This window comes from Neodiprion lecontei, chromosome 3 (assembly GCF_021901455.1).
Source record: "Neodiprion lecontei isolate iyNeoLeco1 chromosome 3, iyNeoLeco1.1, whole genome shotgun sequence".
NCBI lineage: Eukaryota > Metazoa > Arthropoda > Insecta > Hymenoptera > Diprionidae > Neodiprion > Neodiprion lecontei.
In genome coordinates this window covers 21,989,161-22,011,810 of record NC_060262.1, presented here as the reverse complement: position 1 = coordinate 22,011,810, position 22,650 = coordinate 21,989,161, and the positions used below count along the sequence as shown (strand labels likewise).

At 34.8% G+C, this 22,650-nt stretch overlaps 1 protein-coding gene across 4 annotated transcripts in view; it reads left to right on the top strand.

The window, feature by feature from the left end:
• The window catches only part of LOC107219924 (heterogeneous nuclear ribonucleoprotein L), an 81,486-nt gene that overhangs the window by 57,485 nt on the left and 1,351 nt on the right, over positions 1–22,650 (top strand). Inside the window, exons 7-11 of one of the 4 annotated variants that reach the window (XR_006903160.1) lie at positions 12,463–12,555; positions 13,188–13,486; positions 13,618–13,841; positions 14,430–14,689; positions 15,754–17,375. Coding sequence is in view for 3 of the 4 variants with exons in the window: in XM_015658286.2 (XP_015513772.1) it covers positions 12,463–12,555; positions 13,188–13,486; positions 13,618–13,841; positions 14,430–14,689; positions 15,754–15,893 (1,016 nt within the window). In the remaining variant the exon portion in view is untranslated. Of the gene's footprint in view, positions 1–12,462; positions 12,556–13,187; positions 13,487–13,617; positions 13,842–14,044; positions 14,342–14,429; positions 14,690–15,753; positions 21,642–22,650 lie in introns of those variants that run through there. The other 3 variants (XM_015658286.2, XM_015658287.2, XM_046733410.1) reach the window with 3 other exon arrangements.

Below are 22,650 nucleotides of genomic sequence, written 5' to 3'. Positions count from 1 at the left end.
ATGTTGACGCACGTATCTCCAAATATCGAAGTGCACTTATCTCATACGCGAAAATTGGCTCAACAGCCAGATTCCATATGCAATCCTGAACAAAAACACTCCGATACATTTTCATTTCACGCAGAAATAAAAATTTATCGGGGTGTTTTCGTTTGAGATACATGGATTTCGATGTTTGGAGATATATACGACAACGTTGAAATCGACTGGGGCACCCTCTTAACGAACGGTATTGGCTTTCGTAAAATCTTCACGACGTTGGAGTTTGGGCAGTGAGCAAATTTTATTCAAACGGTAACTAAAATTATAGCTACGGTAACCAAAGAAACATAGCAAAATGAGTGACAGATTTTGCCATTTTGGTGCTCTAAACTATGTAAACCAAGTAACGGTTACTACGTAATATGCTTATTGTTAGTAACTTTTACCATGGTCACATGGTAGTTGATACCATATTCACGTAGTAGCGGTTAGACTATCGACATAATTCTCGAAACTTTGCACATAGTCTTGAAAACTATAATACCGTATACCATGCTGTGAATAAATAATCTGCCGAGATTCCCTATCACGATGGCGACCAGAGAATTAGAGAAAAATGCAGCTTGTCGATGACATGGAACTTTCCTGGCTCACAAAGACCAATGAGCGCGATCGCCTTTACAAATCTTCAGTCAAAGATTCAGAGATTACATACCTAAAACAAAAAGACCGTCGACTTTTATTCCAAATTTTTCATTAAAAAAGGATTAATCGAATTCCAAAGTTGGATTTTTAAATAAAAATGGTGCACTGAGAAAAATTTTATTTGTTACAGTAACTAGAAAAATTCAGTAAAACATGCATCGTTAAAAAATTGTTTGAATATAGTTGGAATTACGAAAAACGAGGTACGCGTAACCCTTTTGCGTTATTGTCTGTCCTTTTTTGGCCATTGCAACGCAGAATCAGTTCGTTCGGTTTACTCTACTTTTTTGGTTAAATAATAGGCTTTAACATCAATTTATTGTTGCACACGCATTAAATTTTCGCAACAGTTACAAGAAAATATAGCAACAGTGATCGTAATGAGAAAGAATAGCAACGGATACTAGACTTTCCGATAACAGCTAGAAAACTAATTTTCATTTTTTACGTAGAACTATATTTTTCGATTGTGGTAAAAAATGAAAATAGTTAAGGACCGAGCGGTAACCGGAACTACAAATTTCTATCAGTGTGGTCTGTTCTATGGTGAATAGTAAACCCAATCAGGTATTCAATAGTGACGAACACAATGTACTATAGTACCAGTTACGTAACTTCGCATAGTATCTGTTATTAAGCGCCCATAGTAATGGTTACTATATTGTACAGTAACGGTAATTATGTGGCTGCATAGTACCCGCTACTACATAAATGGTATCGGTTCCTACATTTACAAGTATTTGTCAATATAATTCATAATCATTACAGCTACTATAGTTGCGCATAGCATCGATTAGCTGTTTAAATAGCAAGCGTTACCACAGCATTTTCTCACAATCAGAGTACTTATGAGCATCATCGGCTGATCGATCAACTTTCGGCCAGCTTTTCAGCGTTTAAGATTCGATTTGACTACAATTTGCATATGTTACAGGGTATATTTAAATATGAAAATGATTCTATTATTCGGCTTCCAAACCTCACCATTTGCGAGAAGTATGCTGATGAATTTTATCACGTTTTCGAATCTTCATCACTTTCTGTCGTCGAAACGTACGAGCTGATGTATTTTTTAGGTAAAAAAGCATGATCTTTCCGAATGTGAAATTCATTCTAAGGTAAATAATGTTTTAAGTCAAGTTGGTAGATTGGCTGATAAACGTTAACGCGTAGAAAAAAAATGTACTTAAAATTCACTTACTTCAATTCACGAAATAGAAAACTTGGGGAATGGTGTACAAAAAGTAAAAATCCAAAATTAATTCCAACCCAACAAATTTCGCGGTAGCAGCGGCTGCATTTGATTTTTTTATACTTTTATCATTGCGTCAACCTCGCAAACTGCAACATCTGCAGAGATTTCTTACACCGCTTATAATCTTCGCATCGTAGATCTTGGGATTCTCCTCACTCTACAAAATCCATGCAGTCTGTGAATTGCTTCATTCTAGTTTTTATAACTATGAAATTAGTAACGTTAGGGTAATAATGCATGTTTAGGAAAAATCGTTACTTCGCATCTTTACGAATATCTGAAATTTAGTAAACCATCGTAAACAAAACATACTCTTATTTTCATAAACAGACACCTTGAAAGTTATTCTAAAATTGCGCAATAACGATTTTTCCCTTGATTTTTCGTTGCTTTAACGTTACTAAATTCAGCCTCATTAGTTTTTGACTTAATATTATATCATCGTTTTCCCACCTTCAAAATTCGCCTAAGAATTTTTCGCATACCAAATGAAAATGGAGGAATTCTTTTGCAACGTGTGGTCGTCCAACAGTTGCAAATTCCAATTTTGTCGCGGTACTGCGGAGGGAGAAGGGAGGGGCAATAATTTTCTATTATTCTCTCCTGTTCACGATTGCACACTTCGTTAATATAATTGTCGTTCAACATGTTTGTGAATATCCATCTGGCTCAATATTTACGTGTATTTGCTTATGATCGATCGAATGTGTTTAGCTTTTTTGAAACGTGTACGCTCACCTTTCCCGCCCTTCTGTCGTATAATGATATATGTATTTGTTCGTTTTTTTGTTGTTGTTTTTTTTTTTTTATTTTGTTGCATTCAGTATACAATTACTATCTATTATCACTTAAGTGTGACACAAGTACACGTTCGGAAATTGCACGAATGATTATTGTGTAATTATTTTCATGACAGTGACCATGATAATTATTTATGAATTTTCTATTACGATAATACGCGTTCATAACCTACGTTTAAACACAGTTTGAAACGTTCCAAGTATCTTCAACGTGTTTAGTTTCGAGTACATACAGCAATAATATATCATATGTACAGCAATTCGTGCGAAGATAATGTGACTCGAATCAAAAGGATATTTACACGAAAGTACGTACAAATTTTACACGTATATGCCAGTGTATATACATTCTATTTTACACGACAATTTTTAGCAGTTTGTTTATCAATGAAAAAACAAAACAGGCAAACAAACAAAAATCAAATTCACCATTTTTTCGCTGATTCGTGTTTTATTTATGTGTCGTGTGTGTGACATAAAACCATCCTATACATACACGTGTATCGTGATGATTGTTTGAAGAACATTGACTATCCGTCACCCCAACTTTGTCTTGGAAATCACATGAGAAAAACAACAACAACAACAACAACAACAACAACAACAACAACATTAACCAAATGAAAAAAAAAAAACGTTATCCGTTTATAAAATAAACTGTCCGCACAGCTCCCAAAGCACCGCCAAAAAATGAATCGATAAAAATAAGAATACAAGATACGACACAGTTACTACTGCATATGACAAAACATAAAAATAAAAAAATACAATAATGACAAGAAAATAAAACACAACAACAAATGGAACAAATTCTGAACAGTACGACATTACTGATTGTGAGGAAGATTTCGGCCCTGAATCGCATGTGTGCACAATATATAGTATATAATAGGTACTGTGCGAGTCAATGGAATCAAAGAACAACCGTATCTGCCACAACAACATCGACAACAACAGTAACAACAACAACAACAACAACAACAACAACAAAAACAACGACCATGTATATATATATATACTATATATATAAAAATATACAACATATGCATACAGAAAGAAAAATATAGAAAAATAAAACAGCACACTGCATCCCCCGCCTTTGTGACTATGAAAACCTAACTTGATAATATATTTTAATATGAACATTGAACATAAAAATGCAGCAAAGATCGTGAAATATAATGTTGTACAACAAACATATTGTTATATCAACAGCAAAACTAACTCATCATTCCTGGAGATAACGCATATAATATCATACATCGTAAACTAATGACAAGAACGAGAACTGACTTTTAACAAACAATATTTTCGTCACTTGTTACTATATATATATATATATCTAAAGTACGTGAACAGTATGCGTTGTTTTATCCCAATAACTGTAACAACCGGATATGTCATATAGCTTTATACCCGCTTCGTCGCCTCTTATATTACAGCTGGCTCTCGGCTCTCTGTGTCATCATTGTCGAATGAATAGATCAATTATTGCAGTAGTACGCTGAATTATTATGCCTACAGTATGCATACATAGGTAATAGGTATATATACAATAGGTACGTAAACGTAGGTTAGCCTGTGGCATGATTCATTTTTAAAAAATTTTTTTTCCTTAACATACAACGTATTTAATTGTCTCGAAAAAAAATCTGCTTTTTGCTACACGTCGACGTAGATTCTTTGTTCCTTTTTTTTCTGCGTATGCAAGAGTAAAGTATGAGAAAAAATTTTCACGTGATACAGATATGATGGCGTAGACGTTTATTAACCACAGTATTACAGCAGTTTCAAACGCGTTAGTAGGGGATGAAAAAAAAAAAAAAAAAAAAAAAAAAACATGCGAGAGCAAGAGAAACGGCGAGAGAAATAAGAGGCCGATGTATAGTAGTAACATTTTGAAGATAACGACAACTGTAAACGACGTAGACGACTTGGATGATTAGTATTGTGTGAAAACGTACCTGAATTTAATACCATTGAGTTGTTGAGAAATTATTGAATATTATACAGTAGTAATCGTTTGTACGAAAATAACGTTACTATAACGACATTATATTAGATATGTATATTTAAATTTTGTGATTGGAACAGATATATTCACATGTTAATATTATAGCCACAAAAAAGATAGATTGATAGGTAGATAGATATATGTATCACATACCTCTTAACTACCTACGTCACAACGTCAGTCACACATACGCCGTAGATCTGCCGGACCCTCCATGCACCTGCAACCATCGACCACGATCAAAGGTTAACAAACAAAAAAAAAAAATCTTCAATAGTAGAAAAAAAAATAAATAAAAAAAACAAAACCATGTGTTTTTCACATGAAAAAACAACAAGTCTAAATACGTATTGATAGAAAGAAAATGATAATAATATGTATAAATACGTAACGATCACTGCCTTATACCGTTGCAAGGGCTACCAGAGCACTCACAGACAAACATTCAGTCAACCACTTCTACCGTATATATATATATATATATCGTATATAAATATCGATTTCGAAATCCGAGGGCGAAAAAAAAAAACAAAAACAATTCTCAACGTATTCATACGTACATACATACATATCTACGTTAATTATATATCACCATTTATCCACTGTATGTATGTATGTATGTTTATGCGTACATATGTATGTGCACGTCGCAAAAGTCGAATACAGCAGCAAAAGATAGAAAAGAAAAAAATAAAAAATTTATTACGATCAGAAAAACCGGAATACATACACGACGTGTAAAATCTATGTATGTACATTTGTTTTCCACCCTTAAAAAATGAAGAAAAAAAGAGATTCGCAAAAAAAAAAAAAAAAAATACATATAGAATAAATATAAAAATTAGAAAAGAGAAAAAAAAAAATACGCACACAGCTAGTCGATATAACCTTTTTGCTTACCACACAACAAATTGCGGCCTGACTAACTCCAAGTTGATGAAAGAAACGAGAAGTTAAAAAAATATATATATATAATATATATATACATACTACTACAATTGAATAATATCGATATATGCACCGGAGAGGTGAAAATTGATTAGGAAGAAAAAGATGATGTCATGTTGGAATGTTTGTCTGTGTGCAGATGCAGCTTTACTCCGTGTTGTTGAGACGGAATCGGAAGTCGACAAGTTCAGGGATGGTGAGTGAGAGGAGGCTTAGGCAGATCTACGGCTCTGGGATTAATCTGATTCGGAGGCGGTGGCGGAAGCGAAGGCGAAGGTGGAGTGGCCGAGTCCAACGCGGACGCGAGACTTACTTGTTATTCAAAATATACCCCCGCAACGAAATGGTAAGTTTTGTTATACAAATAATATACCTGACGACCCAATCATTAGTGCTGTTTCCTTCCTTTCCTTCCTTTCAATTTCGAGGGGCCGTTCATTTGTAAATCAAACGCAATGATTCCAATTCATTAGCATTGATTTCGATCGATTGATATTGATTTATATTATATCGTGGGATTTTCATTGGACGCTGGTAATGCAGAATCTGCATTACCGACGTAACAGACTTGGCCAAAAAATTGGTCGACGCAGAATTCGTGACGATACGTGTACCGAATGATTTCCAATGTTACCCTTGTTATCCAATGATTTCCGAGCCTTCTAGGCGGTTTTCAGTGATTTCTAGGTCGGACTGAATCACGAAATAACGCGACGAATCATTGGAAATCAACGAAAGTACGCGATGAGGTAAAAATCAATAAAATGTTAGTGAGTTGAAATCATTTGGCGATCCCTCCATGACCTTGAACTTTTCATGATCTCCAACGTTTGACACGCCATTTCTTCAACAATAGCATACGATTTTAAGTGGTTTGCAATGTTATTTCGATCATCTTGACTGATTCCTCGTTATTTTAAAGAATATTTCAGTCGCTTACGGCAAGTGCCTTTTATTGATAATTTGATTTCCAACCCTTAAATCTAGTAACTTCCAGCTTGATTGAATAGCCCGTCCTTCGATTCCCTCTTTTTTTTGCGTGGAAATATCATCTTGGAACACTCGTTTTCGAATATAACCTATTCGGGGCATCATATTTTCCACATCACTCTGTAACCCCATCCTTGATGTAATTCGAATTTCAACCGAATCACCGTACAATTATCATTACCGGCTATGTATACTTGAGTTCAAGCATGATATTTAACGTCTTCCCGAACTCGGAGGTAGAAAGCCCAACCCAAATACGGTCGTCTCGCGTTATGAGGGCTCTTGTCGTTTAAGCAGGCAGGCAGCTTATGCAGTCAAGAGCAGTGTGACGATTTCGACGACGATGTGCCGTTTTTTAGAGAATCCAATTCTGCCTACAGCCCTGCAACGACTGGCCTCACAACTCGAGGCGACGACGGTTAAAACGATGCCAGCTATAGACACGTATATCCTACGTATGTATGTATGTATCTATAAACACCTGTGTGTATGCGTACGTTTTCGGTCTCTCAACATCCGCGTCTTTCCGCTTCATATATAAATTACTTCATGCCTACACCCTCTACAGAGACGGTGACCCGGTTCTGAAGGAAAACGCAATTAATCGCTCGAGGTACACATCGCAAAATGAAAACCTGGAATTTTTACTCTTTCGGCTGAAGCGGTAGATAGATTGTCAGGTGTGTAATGGTCATGGCAGTCGGTGTCCTAAGCTCTCGTTTTCGGCACATTATATATACATCCATCCATTTACACGTATGTCTCTTCCTTTAGCCGCACGACCAAAAAACGCGAGAGCCTACGATACAAGCAATTCGATTTAACGTGTCAGCAGATTCAACCAGTTATATATTGGTGACACTTTTGGGTTTTGCGGAAATAAAAAATTGGATCGTTGTGCGATAAAGAAGTGACCAAGACTGGCAAAATTAAAATATGGGAAAATAGGTTTAATTGCGGTACGTATTTTCAGTTTAAAGTTTGAAAGAGGACTGTTTGTACAATAATGTTGATTGACGCAGCAACCTTATTAATTTTATAACAGATGAGACCTCTTGTATGTCTTTTATCTATAATGATTAGAAAGAGGGGAAATCGGGTGATTTCACCCTTTGTAACAATACATTGTCATATACCTAATTACGTATCCAGGGTGGCCACTGGTCACGAAATTCTGGAATAGTCAAGGAAATGTCAGGAGTTTTTGCGGAAAGTCTGGAAATCGTTTGCTATTTTTTTTTTCCACACATAACGTTCCACAACTTTTTTGAGTTTTAGATAAATGATAATAACTGTGATAATACTAATAAGTATAAAATATTTGACACATGATAAAAATAGAAGCGTTTCCAATGTGTATGCTATTTTATTTCGCATTTTTTTATTTCATCTGAGTTTGTACAGTTGTTGTATCAAATTAACCATCAAAATCTTTATGCACGTGTATATTTTTTTTTATTTATAGAGAGTTATAATATGAAGAGGATTAACGTAACGAAAATTTCTCATCGTAATAATTCTATTTTTCCTGCTTGATATAAACGTAACGATAAACGAATATCAAGATTAGTTTTGAATATTCCAAATCAGTATTAACGTCACGATAATTATTAGCTTATATGAGCGTATGGAAACAACAAAAAAACGGAAGGAATTCAAGAACGATATGAAAACACAATATTCAGTATCACGTAGGATAGGTTACAATTATATTATTATTTACATGAACGTTGTAAGGATACACTATTGGGGCGATTCCACAGCTTACTTTAGTGTCAAATTAGCTAAAATTGATTTTTGGATTTTACGGACACTGTATCGAAAATTGTCGTTTTACGCATTACTAACGGTGCGTAAAATCGAATTTTACGTACAGTGTTGCATAAAAAATGAATATTTGTTCATATGGAAAATACGCATATTTTTCTCAATTTGCTTGAACCAATTTACCCGTCTGTAGTTGGGCAATTACGGTTGTCAATTGGAAACAGTAACGTCGGTTGTTTATGCGCAGTCGATTTAACACTCACTAAGAGCTTTGTATATGCACGCGCGTGTATGCATTAAAAAATGGAACGCAAATATTAGATAATTTTCATTAGTTTTATTGCGGGCTCTGCAGCTCGCTGCCTTGACACGATAAGAAGAAAATCTCGTAATCTTCTTACCTTTCTCTTAGACTGTATAGATTTAGGGATGAATGGATCCCGACATCTAAACCTAAAGTTAGGCAAAAAGAAAAAACCGCTTACACATTTTTCAGTAGTGTAACTTGTGCTAATAATAGTGAACACAAATAAAACAACATCCCTACTGAATAATCGAAATTAATCTTTCAATCAGCATATGCGGATAGGGCACGCTAAGATATCAACAATATGTGGAAACGTTTTATAATTAGAACGTTCAAAATAAATAAACTCTAGTTTCCTATTGATCCGTTTCTAATGTTTTAGGTTTATTTTGTTTGCCATAGCGATCTCCGGAGATACTATTATTTTTTTTTTATCTACCACATAATAGAGCTGTTGTTTCATCCGGGTTTACTACACAGGTGACGGAACTAACATTGCTCGAAACTTCTGTAACATTTTTATTCTCCGTTTTCCTATCTTTGATTTAGACGGTGAGGCCCATTCATATTTCACCTAACCCTTTCCAATAGACCTACATAATACAGTATCACACCTGATGAATAAATAATCAACCTGCGGTGACAAAAATATAGTTTCGGATATTCTCGGTAGAACAGATCTCGACTTATGTACCTCGAACTGCAACCACATTTTCTCTTCTCTTCATGTACGAAACTCAAATTTTCTGTGTCTGTCTGTCCGCATTCTCGCTCATAACACCCGAAAACTACTGAACCGAACTTGATTCTTTTTTTTTCCGTGTATAGCTACAAAATCTGACTGCGTTTCAGTCTATGTATAGTTGCAATCAGATCGGTAGTTTTGTAGGTATATAAGGATATTTGTAAGCAAAATCGGAAGGGGATTACACACTTACGCAAACACTGACTAAACTCATACGTCTAGTGAAAAGTTATAATCAACAGTTTTATAAGTACTCGACGAGTTCTACGTACAAAAAAAGTCTCCGAATGCATATATCTTTGCCCAATAGTTTTGCCACAATAAGCATTTGAAAATATTAGCGGACGAAGCCGCAACGACTTGCTAGTCATCGATATTACAATAGGCACAGATTTGTGTTGGGTTGGGTAGACAGGTGCATCGACGTAGATGAGCGCCGGGAAGGTTCAAAGAGCGGCAAACGGCTAGGTGAACCGGCAAGGGATGGCGAGGGAGCGTGAGGAGGGAGGGGGGTGTGCGCGGAAGCAGTCTGCGTGGCGGCGTCGAGGGTCGATACAGCGGGGTGCTCGTCTCGTCTACGCCGTCAGGCATGCCACCCTTCGCCCTCCCCCCCTACCCTCCATCTCTTATATACCAAATTACCAGCTCACGTTTGGCCGAGGCTACCTTTAGCCGCCTATCACGTGTGTACTTTGCACCCAATGTTTTTATACCTTACTTCCTGGATAGGCGGATGGTGTATAGTTTGTATGCATCGTGGAATGAAAATGCCGTGAGAAATGAAACGCCCCACTTTTGTGGTATACCTATGTATTTGATATGTGATAGGTATGAACCGTTTGGTACGTTGGACGTACAATGTATGATAGTTGGTTAGCAAATGCTAGGGTTTTTTTTTCTTACATTCTTCTTAAGGGGGGAGCCCTGGTCGATTTTGACGTCGATGTGTATATGTTTATGTAAATATCGAAGTACACTTATCTCCATTATAGACGTGATTCTAGACAAAAACGTTTAAGACACATTTTCATTTGACGCAGTAATAAAGAAATGACACCGATTCTATGAAAACGCAATAGTAAATTCGTAGAGTTTATGCTAGTTCGTTATTTCTCTGACGAATGAAAATATGTGAAGTGTTTTTGTTCAGAATTGTGTATAGAATGGGGATGTTAAGCCATTTTTCACGTTTGAGATACTTGGGCTTCGATATTTGAAGATATACACGACAATGTCGAAATCGCTTTAATATGTGTATTAACATTTTTTCCATTACATCACTTATACACCTGTACTTGCACAAAGCGTAACAAAACATTTTATCGACTCGATCATTTGGTTTTTTTGTTTGGTTTGATTCATCTACTACCAAATAAATGTTTCATTACTTTGTACGAAACTAATGGTTGTTGGTACTTTGTCAAATGAATCAACAGGTCTGATACTCGAGAGGAACTGATTTTCAGTTGTAACGACTAATTCTTTCTAAAATCATTCATTGTGAACAAAGAGCAAATATTTAATAGCGTTATTTACCCTTAATTGTACTATATTATTTTTACGGAGTTGACGGCATTCAAATTAAACGCATGGTTAGATGATTTTTTTTTTTTTTTTTTGAGCGTTGTGAATGGTTTTTTAATTTTTCGTATGTACGATATCAAGAATGTCATTTTGTACTAATTGAAAATCTCGTTTATCCTATCTGAAAAGTAATTATGTGATATTGCTTACTCTACATTCTCCTCCGCTTCACCTTAATCTAGTCATATTGCGTTCATTACGAGGCACATATTTGTTCATTGTGTAAACTAACACAGAGAAGCCTCATTCATCCCTATATGTTTTCTACATGTATGTACCCCTAATTGCAATACCTTGTATAATAATTCCCATTGTATGTGTGTATGTCATGTATTAAAAAAAACGGCCATTGCGGCGAGGATATGTTTCGCGAAGAAAGAAAAAATTGTCGAGACTCAGTATCCTATCTTCTCGTTTTTTCTTTTCTTCTTTCCGCACACATAATATGTATATCTACAAACTTACGTATAGACGTTTTATACGTATTATATAATTCCACACCTATATCGTCTGTTAACAGATTGTAATATTCACATTTCATTTCATTTTTCAACGATGAAAAATGATAATTTCCTGAAAATATTCACCGTATACTTAATAATTTGATTATACACTTGATTCAATGAATATATACACGCAAAATTGAAGAAAGAAACAGACGAACTCACCCACTCCACCCTAGTGCATGTATCCACTATTTATAAAAATTGACGTGTATTGCACCTTATTTGAATTTGCACCTCATGTACAATGGACCAAAAATATACACGATCACAGCAGACTAACCGTCAAGTGAGGCATTGAACGAATAAAAAAATTGATGTAAGAAAGAAATTTCATATCATAACTGTTTATGAATAAAAACTAAAGTATAAGCAGAATGTCGAGTAAATCCGCACAGAATGTGACGTATTAGCACGATCTTTACTCAACTTCTCATTTTATTAAGTATTCCTATAGTATCCGCCTAGTAAGAATAAGAAAATGAGTTATAAATATTACATTTGAACTTGTTCACACAGAGTTTAAGTTCTTTGTGAATGCTTTCAACCATCCCTTACATTTAATTATTTGATCTAATTTATTTGCAAGAGAATAATTTAGAGATCATTCCTTTGCGTGTAAACGCATTAGACAGAAAGCAGAAAGACTAATCAACGAAATTCTTTTGAAACAAGTCGAAACACATTTATTTATACTGATATATATGATATTAGAGTATGATTTTGAGTGAAAAGTGGAATAAAGATCTTGCGACGGTTGTAAAGAAAAGTACTTTACTTATTGCGCATCGAGCGTTGCCTTAAACAAGCATTATTTATGCAGAAAATGAAAAATTGATTGCATAAATTTTGTCTGTTGCAGGCACCAGCGCCCACAAAAACGACACGGCGGGCAATGGAAGGCCTGCGCCTCTACTGGCAGAGCCTAGATATGGTGCAGCACCGCAGCCATATGGTGAGTTGTCGATATTTTTCCAAAATTTTATCTATGCTGTACCCTCCTCCCCGTATTACAAACTCATGCTGCCCCAAAGCCAACCTTCACACAATTTACGCTGCGACGTACATCAGTATAAACATATCCTCGCTAGGTTTCGTTTTATTTTTCTATTTTAATTAACACATACTATATTGATTAATTTATGTTTAACAATAAGCTGAAAATAAAAACAACAATACTTTCTGACATATCGAAACGCCTGGCGCTTCCTTTCACATATACCATCGCATGAATATTTATCTTCCAGTTACTGGTAGTGGGTTTTGTTAATTTTTCTACATCACTCCTCTTGCCCCCTTGTCTCTTATTGTTGTTGATATCTTTTTATGTTTTGGGAACTTCAGTAAAACGTATAGGTATGTACATACGAATTGAGTGAATGAATTTCTCTTTATGGTATTTTACTTTTCGTTTTTACAGCAATATATTATACTATGTAACGTAAATTACAGACTTTCATCGATTCGGGTACACTGAGCTCATCACCGAAAATTATATGTCTATACCATGACACGCTTGCACAAATAGAATTTCAGCAATTACCAGAAATATATTATTGGCTACTATCAAAGATTATTTTGTTCTAGGTTCCACGCCGCAAGTCGCATTCCCACCTGGGGCCACCCATGATCGTTATGAAGAGGGTTTCAATGGCCCTGCAACGTATCCTGAACCATACGTAGAACGATATGGGCTTAAGAATGATTTTGGTGGTCGAGAACCACTTCACCCGACTCCACCTCGTCCAGGATACGTACCAACACTTGGACAGACGCCGCCATCCACCACACAAGGCTCCGTCATGATGGTTTACGGACTTCAACCTGATAAAGTGAATACAGACAAGCTATTCAACTTGTTCTGTCTTTACGGGAACGTTACAAAGGTAAATTTTTGTGGCTTTTTTTTTCTGATCTAATAATGAGAAAAGGCATTGTTGAACTCGTCGTCGATATAGATGTGTAATATTGTGAATCATATAATCCAGTCAAGTTTTTCATCACGCAAATATTTCAGGTGAAATTTCTAAAAACTAAAGAAGGCTGTGCGATGATTCAAATGGGCGATAGTATAGGTGTTGAAAGGTGTCTACAGAATTTAAACAATGTTACAATCGGTGCTGAGGGCAAACTGCAGCTTGGTTTTTCAAAACAGGCATTTCTCTCCGATGTCACAAATCCTTACAGCCTGCCTGACAAAACGGCCAGCTTCAAAGATTTTACAGGGAGCAAGAATAACAGGTACTATGTCTTTCCACAGTCTCAGATGTAGATGATGTTCTTTCGACATTGAACATTTATCGATTTAAGGGGTAACACCACTCTAGAATTTTGGAAAATCGATTTTTTCATTTTTTTTTTTTTTTTTCTTGGATTATACAATGTCTTAGAATCATAAAAACAATATACAGTTGGTCCTATAGTGAAAAAATATTTTTTTAAAGGTTCAATTATCGATTTTGCCACTGCAAAAAATGGTTTGCTTTTTCGTGCCGGATCTTATACTTTACGAAAAATTCGTCCTCTCGTGAAGGAGTTTTAACAAAAGGCGATTTCAAAGATTGGCCCTATCGCAGTCATTTTGCATCAAAATGGTAATAAAAATTCTTTTTTCATACTTCAATATGTGTTAAATAAACTTTCTGAAAATAAATACTGTTCCTTCGTTCCATACTCCCAAAATAAATCGTCAAAGTTAGGCCTCTTTTCGGTCGTTAGAATGGTGTTACCCCGTAATGAATCCCAAAGGTTTTTTGGAGTACTGGTTCAACATCCACAACAGATGTATGACTGCTGAAACATGTTGAATCTTTGGTATTCAATCTCCAGATTCTTAAACCCGGCAATGGCAAATAAAAATAGGATACAGCCACCATCGAAAATAGTTCATTTCTTCAATACACCTCCGGATCTCACTGAGGAGACGGTAAATCGCGTATTTATGGAACGTGGCATAGAAACGCCAACTACAGTTAAACTGTTCCCACTAAAGTCCGAACGTTCTTCATCCGGACTTATCGAATTCAGCAGTGTTGGAGTAGCGGTAGCAGCAATCATGGAGTGCAACCATACAGCACTTGAAAACAGCAGTAAGTAACAGTCACTGCATGAAAACTGAAATAGGAATTGATCATGTTGATTAAACTTACTCTTAAACTCCAACAGAGATTATACCAAGTCATTTCGTGCAAAGTGCAATGCTACAATTATACCAATTAAGGAATTTGAGCCTAGGCAATCAAGGAACCAAGTGTTGTGGCTGTTCGCAGTACTAGTTGTGCGGTAAATTCATGGTAGCTGCTATGTTCAGTTTGGCTGTTGATTGTGATAAACGACAATAGAGGTCTGTAAAGAACCTTTGTACCCAATGATCTGGTATATACAAGATTATCCGACCGTAGGAAAAAAATATTTTTCAATGTTCTAGTTTGAAACTGCAGTTCGTGTTTATCTACAAATTTTCTGTATTTTACGAACGGAATTTAACAAGGTGACTTGTTTGCAATACCTGAAAAACCGAAAATATCAAAGAATTTTAATAAAGACTTGCAGCTGTTCCTGGGAATCCTACTAAATATAGTGTTTAATACTAAGCTCTAAATTTTTCAACTATTACTTATAATTTGAACTCAAAATTCAACAATGAAGCTATTTAATAGAAATATTTGATTATTATATTGTAACGTGGCAACGTTGCATTGCAGTTAACATGGGGGCACAGTGCTCGCCGGCTGATGAAATACATCGAGCAAACAAACGCGAGTAACGAAAGTTTAAATTCTTATTTCACCTGCTGCCTTTGCTCGATCAAGAATATTTATTTATATGGATGATATTGCTTATATTAATCATACTGCGAACGTGAATGCCAAAGGTTAAACTTCATTTTCACTAGTGCTTATGACCTTCTGCTTTCTGTTAGTGAAGTATTCCATTACAATGTTTTCAACAATACAAAAAAAGTTTTGCAAAATGCGATATCTCAAAGCAAGAGGTCAAGGAAAAATCGTAATTACAGACAAGGAAACTGCTAATATGCAGGCAATTTTCAAAACCAAATTAAGTGGATACCCTGAATTATCCGTGTTAAGTTTTGCCTGATGGCTAGCCTGTATGAGAGTAACGAGGGTTTATTTCACTTATTCTGTCATAGATGGAAAGTTTCCTTACATCATGAAGCTCTGCTTCTCATCATCGCGCACCATACCGACCAACTTTCCACCAAGCAGTAGCGGAGTAGCGAGTAATTCATCTGGGAATGGGCACATCAAAATGCAGCAGGATTCCGAATAGAACGGAGAAACCCAGGGCCAGCGTCAGCGCCAGCGCCAGCGCCCCTCTATTGCCCTGCATCCTATATGCGCCGCTCCCATGCCGGCTCTGCATCCCGCAACGATTGCTCTTTCTCCGGTTCCTACCCCTCTGCCACCCGCATGCCTTCTTATCGCTGCGCCTGCCCTGTACCCTGCTGTCCCTCCACCTCCTCCTCCCCCGCTTCCGGCATTTTGGCCATACTGAAACCAGGTTCATTAGTTGGTTAACGGGTGGAAAGAAAGTTGGCGGTAGATTGGGGACGTGATGATCTGCGATGACAAGACTTTTGGGCGTGTGGAAGAATTTGATATTTAGTCGATGTTTAAACAATTGACTTTTGGCATAACTGTTGTGTGTAACAGTGCATTGAGATAAGCATTATACCTAGATGCTTTAGAATTTATTCCAAAGGATTACATATCTTATATTTAGGACTATCGGCGGAACCCTTGCTTGTAATTCGCTGCATGATCCAGGGAAGGTGTAGAAAATTAGAATAATATTAATTTAGCCACATATCAAACGGGGACGTAACGACGGGAAATATTTATTGAAATTCATCTGTCGCAGATCAAACGAGAGACACGACACTTCCTTCTTTCCGTTCACCTGTAATGAAAATTTGGTGAATAACGTCTTATACATGGCAGTGATGTTGAAAGGAATTGATTCTTTGCGCTGGTTTAACCTTATGTAAGATAAAACTAATCTGCTCTTATGTTACATATTGATAATCTTCCCATCATTTATGAAGCAATTTTTCACATCTCTAAATGAGATAACTTCGTAAATGTGAAATCACGGTAATTGTCGACTAACGGTTATCAACAACTTAGGGACCTTTTTTTTTTTTGGGGGGTTTTTCAATTAATTTTTGTAAATTTTGGAACAAATGGGTGTGGATTTTCCTAAAGCAACTGTTGCATGAAAATACAATAAACTTTTTCAATAAAGAAAAATGTGTTATTGCATGGAATATCGACATTTTTCAACTATATCTCCAAATATTGGAGAAACCTCACCAAGCTTCAAACAAATCTCAAGTGTCGAGATGTGAAAGTTTGTCAATGCCAGTGGAAGAATTCGTTTGGAAATAAAAATCTTTTGCATGGATTTTATATCATGGGACCTGATAAATAATAAAAACAAAAGTATATATATCCGTCTATGAAGGAGATTAATCGGGTTTGTCCGTTATTATTAGATTCCTTTGATATAGCTTGGAACCGTTGTATCAGTGCTCTCTATGATGCAAAAAGATTGGGGATTAGACGCGTTAGTAATGAAAACGAAAGTTTTTTTTTTTAAATTAAACATTAAACAAGACTGCTGTTTATAAGAATGTCAAGTTGACCAGAATCTCGCCACGACATTGTTCCTAAGAAACGAAAACAATCCCTCAGCTGTAGTGTTCAAGTTGCGAGGACTAGACTTGTTGCCGAAAACCTTGATGAAAAAAAAGTGAGTAACCTGAATCCCCTCTCAATCGCACGATCGGATTGAAGAGTGTGAATTGAAATTCCATATATATATCTATATCTATATATACTTGTATATAATAGATTGGCATACATAAATACATAGGGTGCAACTATACATACTATGTGTAGATGTGTGCCTTCCGGGAGAAAAATCAAGGGGACAAAAAATAATAAGACAAATACTGATGTGGAAAACACAATGCTGTAGTGTCTCCCAGTAATATTTTGACAGACTGTGGGACGTTTTTATAAAAAAAAAAAAAGAAATACACACACACAAACACATAAAATAATAATAATAATTTAAAAACACAAAAAAAAGAAATTTTTTTAGAAAAGGTGTTTCTAAAACTTCGAAGCGAACCAAATGACTATACTGATATAAATATACAATCTTGACTCGGCCATACGTATCGTAAGGAAAAGGGATAATTATTATTATAACCCTTTTAACGCGTGAAGAATATCCGCAATTTTGTCCATTGATCGTGAGTGAACTAACAAATGAAGTATAATTTAATTAAGTAAAAAAAAGAGAAAGGAAATAACAGAAGTTTATATTCGAGGCAATATTTGTTACAATACAACTAGAGAGTAAGTTGTACATCGTTTAGGATCCAACCCAATGAAGCTTAAAAGGATCCCATAATGATTGCTGAAAGCAACATACTATATGACACATGTGTAAATTACACATTCGTATGTATACACTATATATACAATACACTACGTATTGTATATAAAGGACTATGAATTCAATAAGGACACTTCTTTTCTTTTCATCACACGACGATGTATATTGATGCGAAATATGTGAAATTAGGTGGATGTGAGATTTGTGCGAAATAGTAGCCTAATAACGATTAATGGTCATCTATCGGTGCATGATATTTAAGAATTGTTTGAAAATTGTTTCAATTCCTGTTTACGAAATATTATATGATGCATAAATGTATTTTGCTGGTTCACCCCTCCCTTCTTCCCGGTTTAAACTTAAAAAATATATTTTAATCTTCTCCGGAAGTAACTTTACCCTATAGTTATTTGTTTTTTCTGTTTTAAATTATCAATATTATTAATAATATTGACCATTTCACGTCACATTCTCACGTTATTATCGCATAAGTAGGTTTCCTTTATTTTATTGCCTAATTCGAAGTTTAAGTTTCTATGAGAAGACTAACATATGTCATTTATTGTCGTTGAATAGTCGTATGTTTTTTTTTTTTTTCATATAGTGATCACGTTTTTAAGACATATAAGGGTAGTCTATAAGCGATTAGAAAGCGTAAGCATATCATAAAAAAATTTTGTAGATATATATATGTATGTGATGCGAAAATAAAAAATGAAAACTAGGCTTCAATTCAGGGATGTGATAACGGGCGATTTCACTTGATGCTTTTTTGTTGGTCCTCCGCTAAATGAAATAAATTTTAATGAATTAGGAAAACAGAAAATGCAATACCCCACGTTTTCATCCTACATTTCTCTGTATACCGACGTTATCACTTTCCTAGAGGATATCATGAATTTCCTAATTGGAAGCCTAATTTAATGTGATGTACATTAGGCATTCGGTTATAACGAGATGCTTATACTAGAAAAAAAATTTAATAAAAAAACAAACTAAAACTACACATAGAACACACACTTTGCATGCAAGACTGTTGCTTATTTTCTGATACTTTACCTGCAAACTTATAGCTGGGGTAAAGTGAATTTGTATTACACGTTACAACGAACACACGACACGCTCCTGAGCAGTACTTCTAACTGGAAATGCAATGAAGTTGTAATAAATTACTGCAAGCGTTTTTGAGTATAAGAATGTAATGTACATACATGTAATTGGTGTTGATGAATTTCAATAACTTTCTTTAAAGACCCCTAAAATTTTTCAATAATAATTTTTATGCCAAACTATTCAATTAATTTTGGTAAATCGTAGATTTCTACGATAACAATCTTTTAATGATAATTTTACTTTGTTACTGAAACGAAGCATCTATTATTTCGTGTATTCATCTACTTCTTAAAATCGCTCAGTAGTTAAATGTTCCAGGTAGAATATAACTCGAGGTTCCGAACATAACACAAAAGTTACGCATGTACATCAATAACAACAAACTCGAGGTTGTAAGATAAAAACCTAATCTGTGTCGATAAGTAATTATAAAAACAATTTGTTTAACTCTATTACCAATACATATCCCATCTATATGTATATATTTGCGAACGCATGAAAATACAATTTATTGATTATTATTATTATTATTATCATTGCGATTATTATTATTGTTTATAGTTCCAATTTTCAAAAAATTGGAATATATATATATAGACATATTGAATGGATATTGCGTTTAAGGCATTAAGTTAATCTTTGTAGTTAGTTAGATAGATCGTAGGTACATATCGTTAACATTATTATTATTACTATTAATATTATTATTAAATATTAATTATTAATAGTAAGTATTGTATAGAAATGTTACGGCAGATGCGTTTTGGTTCGTTTTTTTTCTCAATTCTCATACTGCTTCTCTCTTTTTTTCAAAATTTTAATGTAATAATGGATTACTCAGACGATTATAACTTATGTTACTATTGTTATTGTTGTTGACAGAGTGAGAAAATTTAAAGGATAACAACAGTAATGTCTCAAACTTAGCTATGCAGACTAATTCAGCGTCTTGATTCGTGTCTTTTTGTTACTTGATTATTGCTGTTGAAGTACAATATTTGACATTGAAATATCTTAGGAAAATTAATGTAGGGTACATATTTACAACAATATTTTGAAAAATTCTGAACTCGACGATTTTATTATTGTCAGTGATGAACATATTCGTACGAATGGTGGCGGCGGCGTGGACGGCAATATTATATGTATGCGTGGGACAAATAGATACATAAAATGTGTACATCAAAGAAAACAAGCCAAGACGCAGCAGCCTTTAGCAATCCCAAGTATTACCGGTGACATACCCGTCTGCTCCACATATCAGGTCGTAGGTATTCTATGCACCATGACGTGTCATATCAATATTTATATTCCGCTCCCTCTCCTTTCCCTATAAAAACATTCGACTTTTATTTCGCGAATAACAAGATGAAAAATTCTTATTTAGAAACGACGTACACTGCGAAGTACTAATCACTCCATGCCCCATCCTTTCTCCTCTTATTCCTCCTCTCTTTATGGCTCTGGTTTTCACCTGCTCCATTAATCAGTTTCTAAAATCTGGTCCAAAAAAAAAAATAGGAAACTGTCTACTCTATGCGCCGTCTTCCCATTGCTGCATCAAAAGACAATTTTAGATTATAAAGAAAAAAAATGAAAAAAAAAATCATAAGGTTTGTTGACTATACTGCATATATACATATATATGTAATACTACATAGGAACGTGCAAAATTTGTTAAAAAACAAAAAAGAAAAAAGAAAGAAATAAAAAATAATCTTAGTGCTGTGTATTTGGAGAATAACACGGAGTAGCAATGCTGACCAGTGTCGCGAAAACTACCCTTTCGCCCAGACTGAACTGTCAAATATTATTAAATCGACAGTGTATAGGCGTAGAATTAATCAGCTCGGGGCTCAAAATAGAAATACTATAATTGAAAAAAAAAATTGTCGGTTAAAGCAAAGAAAAGCATAGTTGCAAAAGTCCTGTAATATATCCAAATAAAGTTAGCTTGTCGCTAGTTTTGAATCTAGTATCTGCCAACTTCTTTGTGTACTCTTAATGCTGCTCGGTTATTGACTGACGGTCGCAGGCTCTCTATTTCTTGTACGACAATACGCTAATAATATTGATATTAATGAAGAACGATTTATTTATTTAAATCACAATCTGTGAGACGTAGTAGGTATATATATATGTATGTATAAATAATTGAAACTAGAAACGAAAAGTTGTGTAATCGAACTCATTCCTAGTATTAGCCATCTGTATTAAACTGCGAGATCACAGCGGATAAGAAAGTAAGAAAACGAAAAAAAAAAACAAAACAAGAAAATGAAAAAGAAACAACAAACAAAAATAATTGTATTGAAATAATATACCTATCTACATAACCAATTATCGCACCGACACAACACCAACACAACTTACATGAGATATGCTAATAATAGTAATATCTTTATTACGAAGCAAAATGATGAAACAAAAACACAAACAAGCAAAAAAAAACAATTATGTATATTATACTAATATGTGTCGTATGCTCTAATGTTGTTTGAAGAGTTATTTGCGAGTCAATTATCTGTGCCTAGCAACCCTGCGCACCCAACTACCAAAATGTACCACCATTCACATAAAGAATAATAATAATAATAAAAAGAAAGAAAAACGAAATCAATAAAGAAAGAAGTAAAAAAAATTCAACGAATAGTCAAATAAACACTCTAGTGTGTTGCGCAAATAAATTGCACCCCTGTACTTGTATCTGATATATAATCTGCAAAGCCAATATTATCCAGATATTTGTATCATCTCTTCTCTGAAATTTAAATATTCCGCTTTAGTTGTTCACTAAATTTTCATTTTTCTATTTCGTAATTTTCTTAAATAGATTACGTAATATATTACAACTACACGCCGCTTACTCCATGTTACAACTGACCACCACACACTAAACACAATATTACAACTTAGAGTTCCACACTTGTACACTTACGTTATCCCTCATTCTATTATATACTATCCAACATAGATACAGAGAAAGAGAGAGAAAAAGAGAAAGCAAGAGAAAATCGAATATAGTGTACCTAAGAATCAATCTGCTTGTCTTTCTTGTTGCCTGCTTTATATTCTCGTTTGCTATTAGTAGTTATAGCTTGAATATTTCGCTTCTTTTCTGGTGATATTGCTTCCTTGGCTCGCATTAACAAATCCTCCCGTCATAATATCAAGACAACTGAAAATATAACAAAAGAAAAATACAACAAAGTTACATACCGGTGGCTAGTGAATTTTACGCGTTGAGAAACAATCGGAAAATGGATGAAAGCTAAGGAGCATACAAAAATTTGAGAAAAAAGTATTGAAATTAAATCATTCTTCGCTCCAGTGCGCGCCAATATAGTAAAAAGACATGCTAGGCTACTGCAATAGGCGCTAGCGTTTAGTAATTTAGCTTATTCTTTAGATTTATTTTTAAGTTTAGTAATTATAACGAGATTACTATAAAAAATTTATTATCGTATCACACAACACTGTAACACTTTTATTATATAATAACAATATA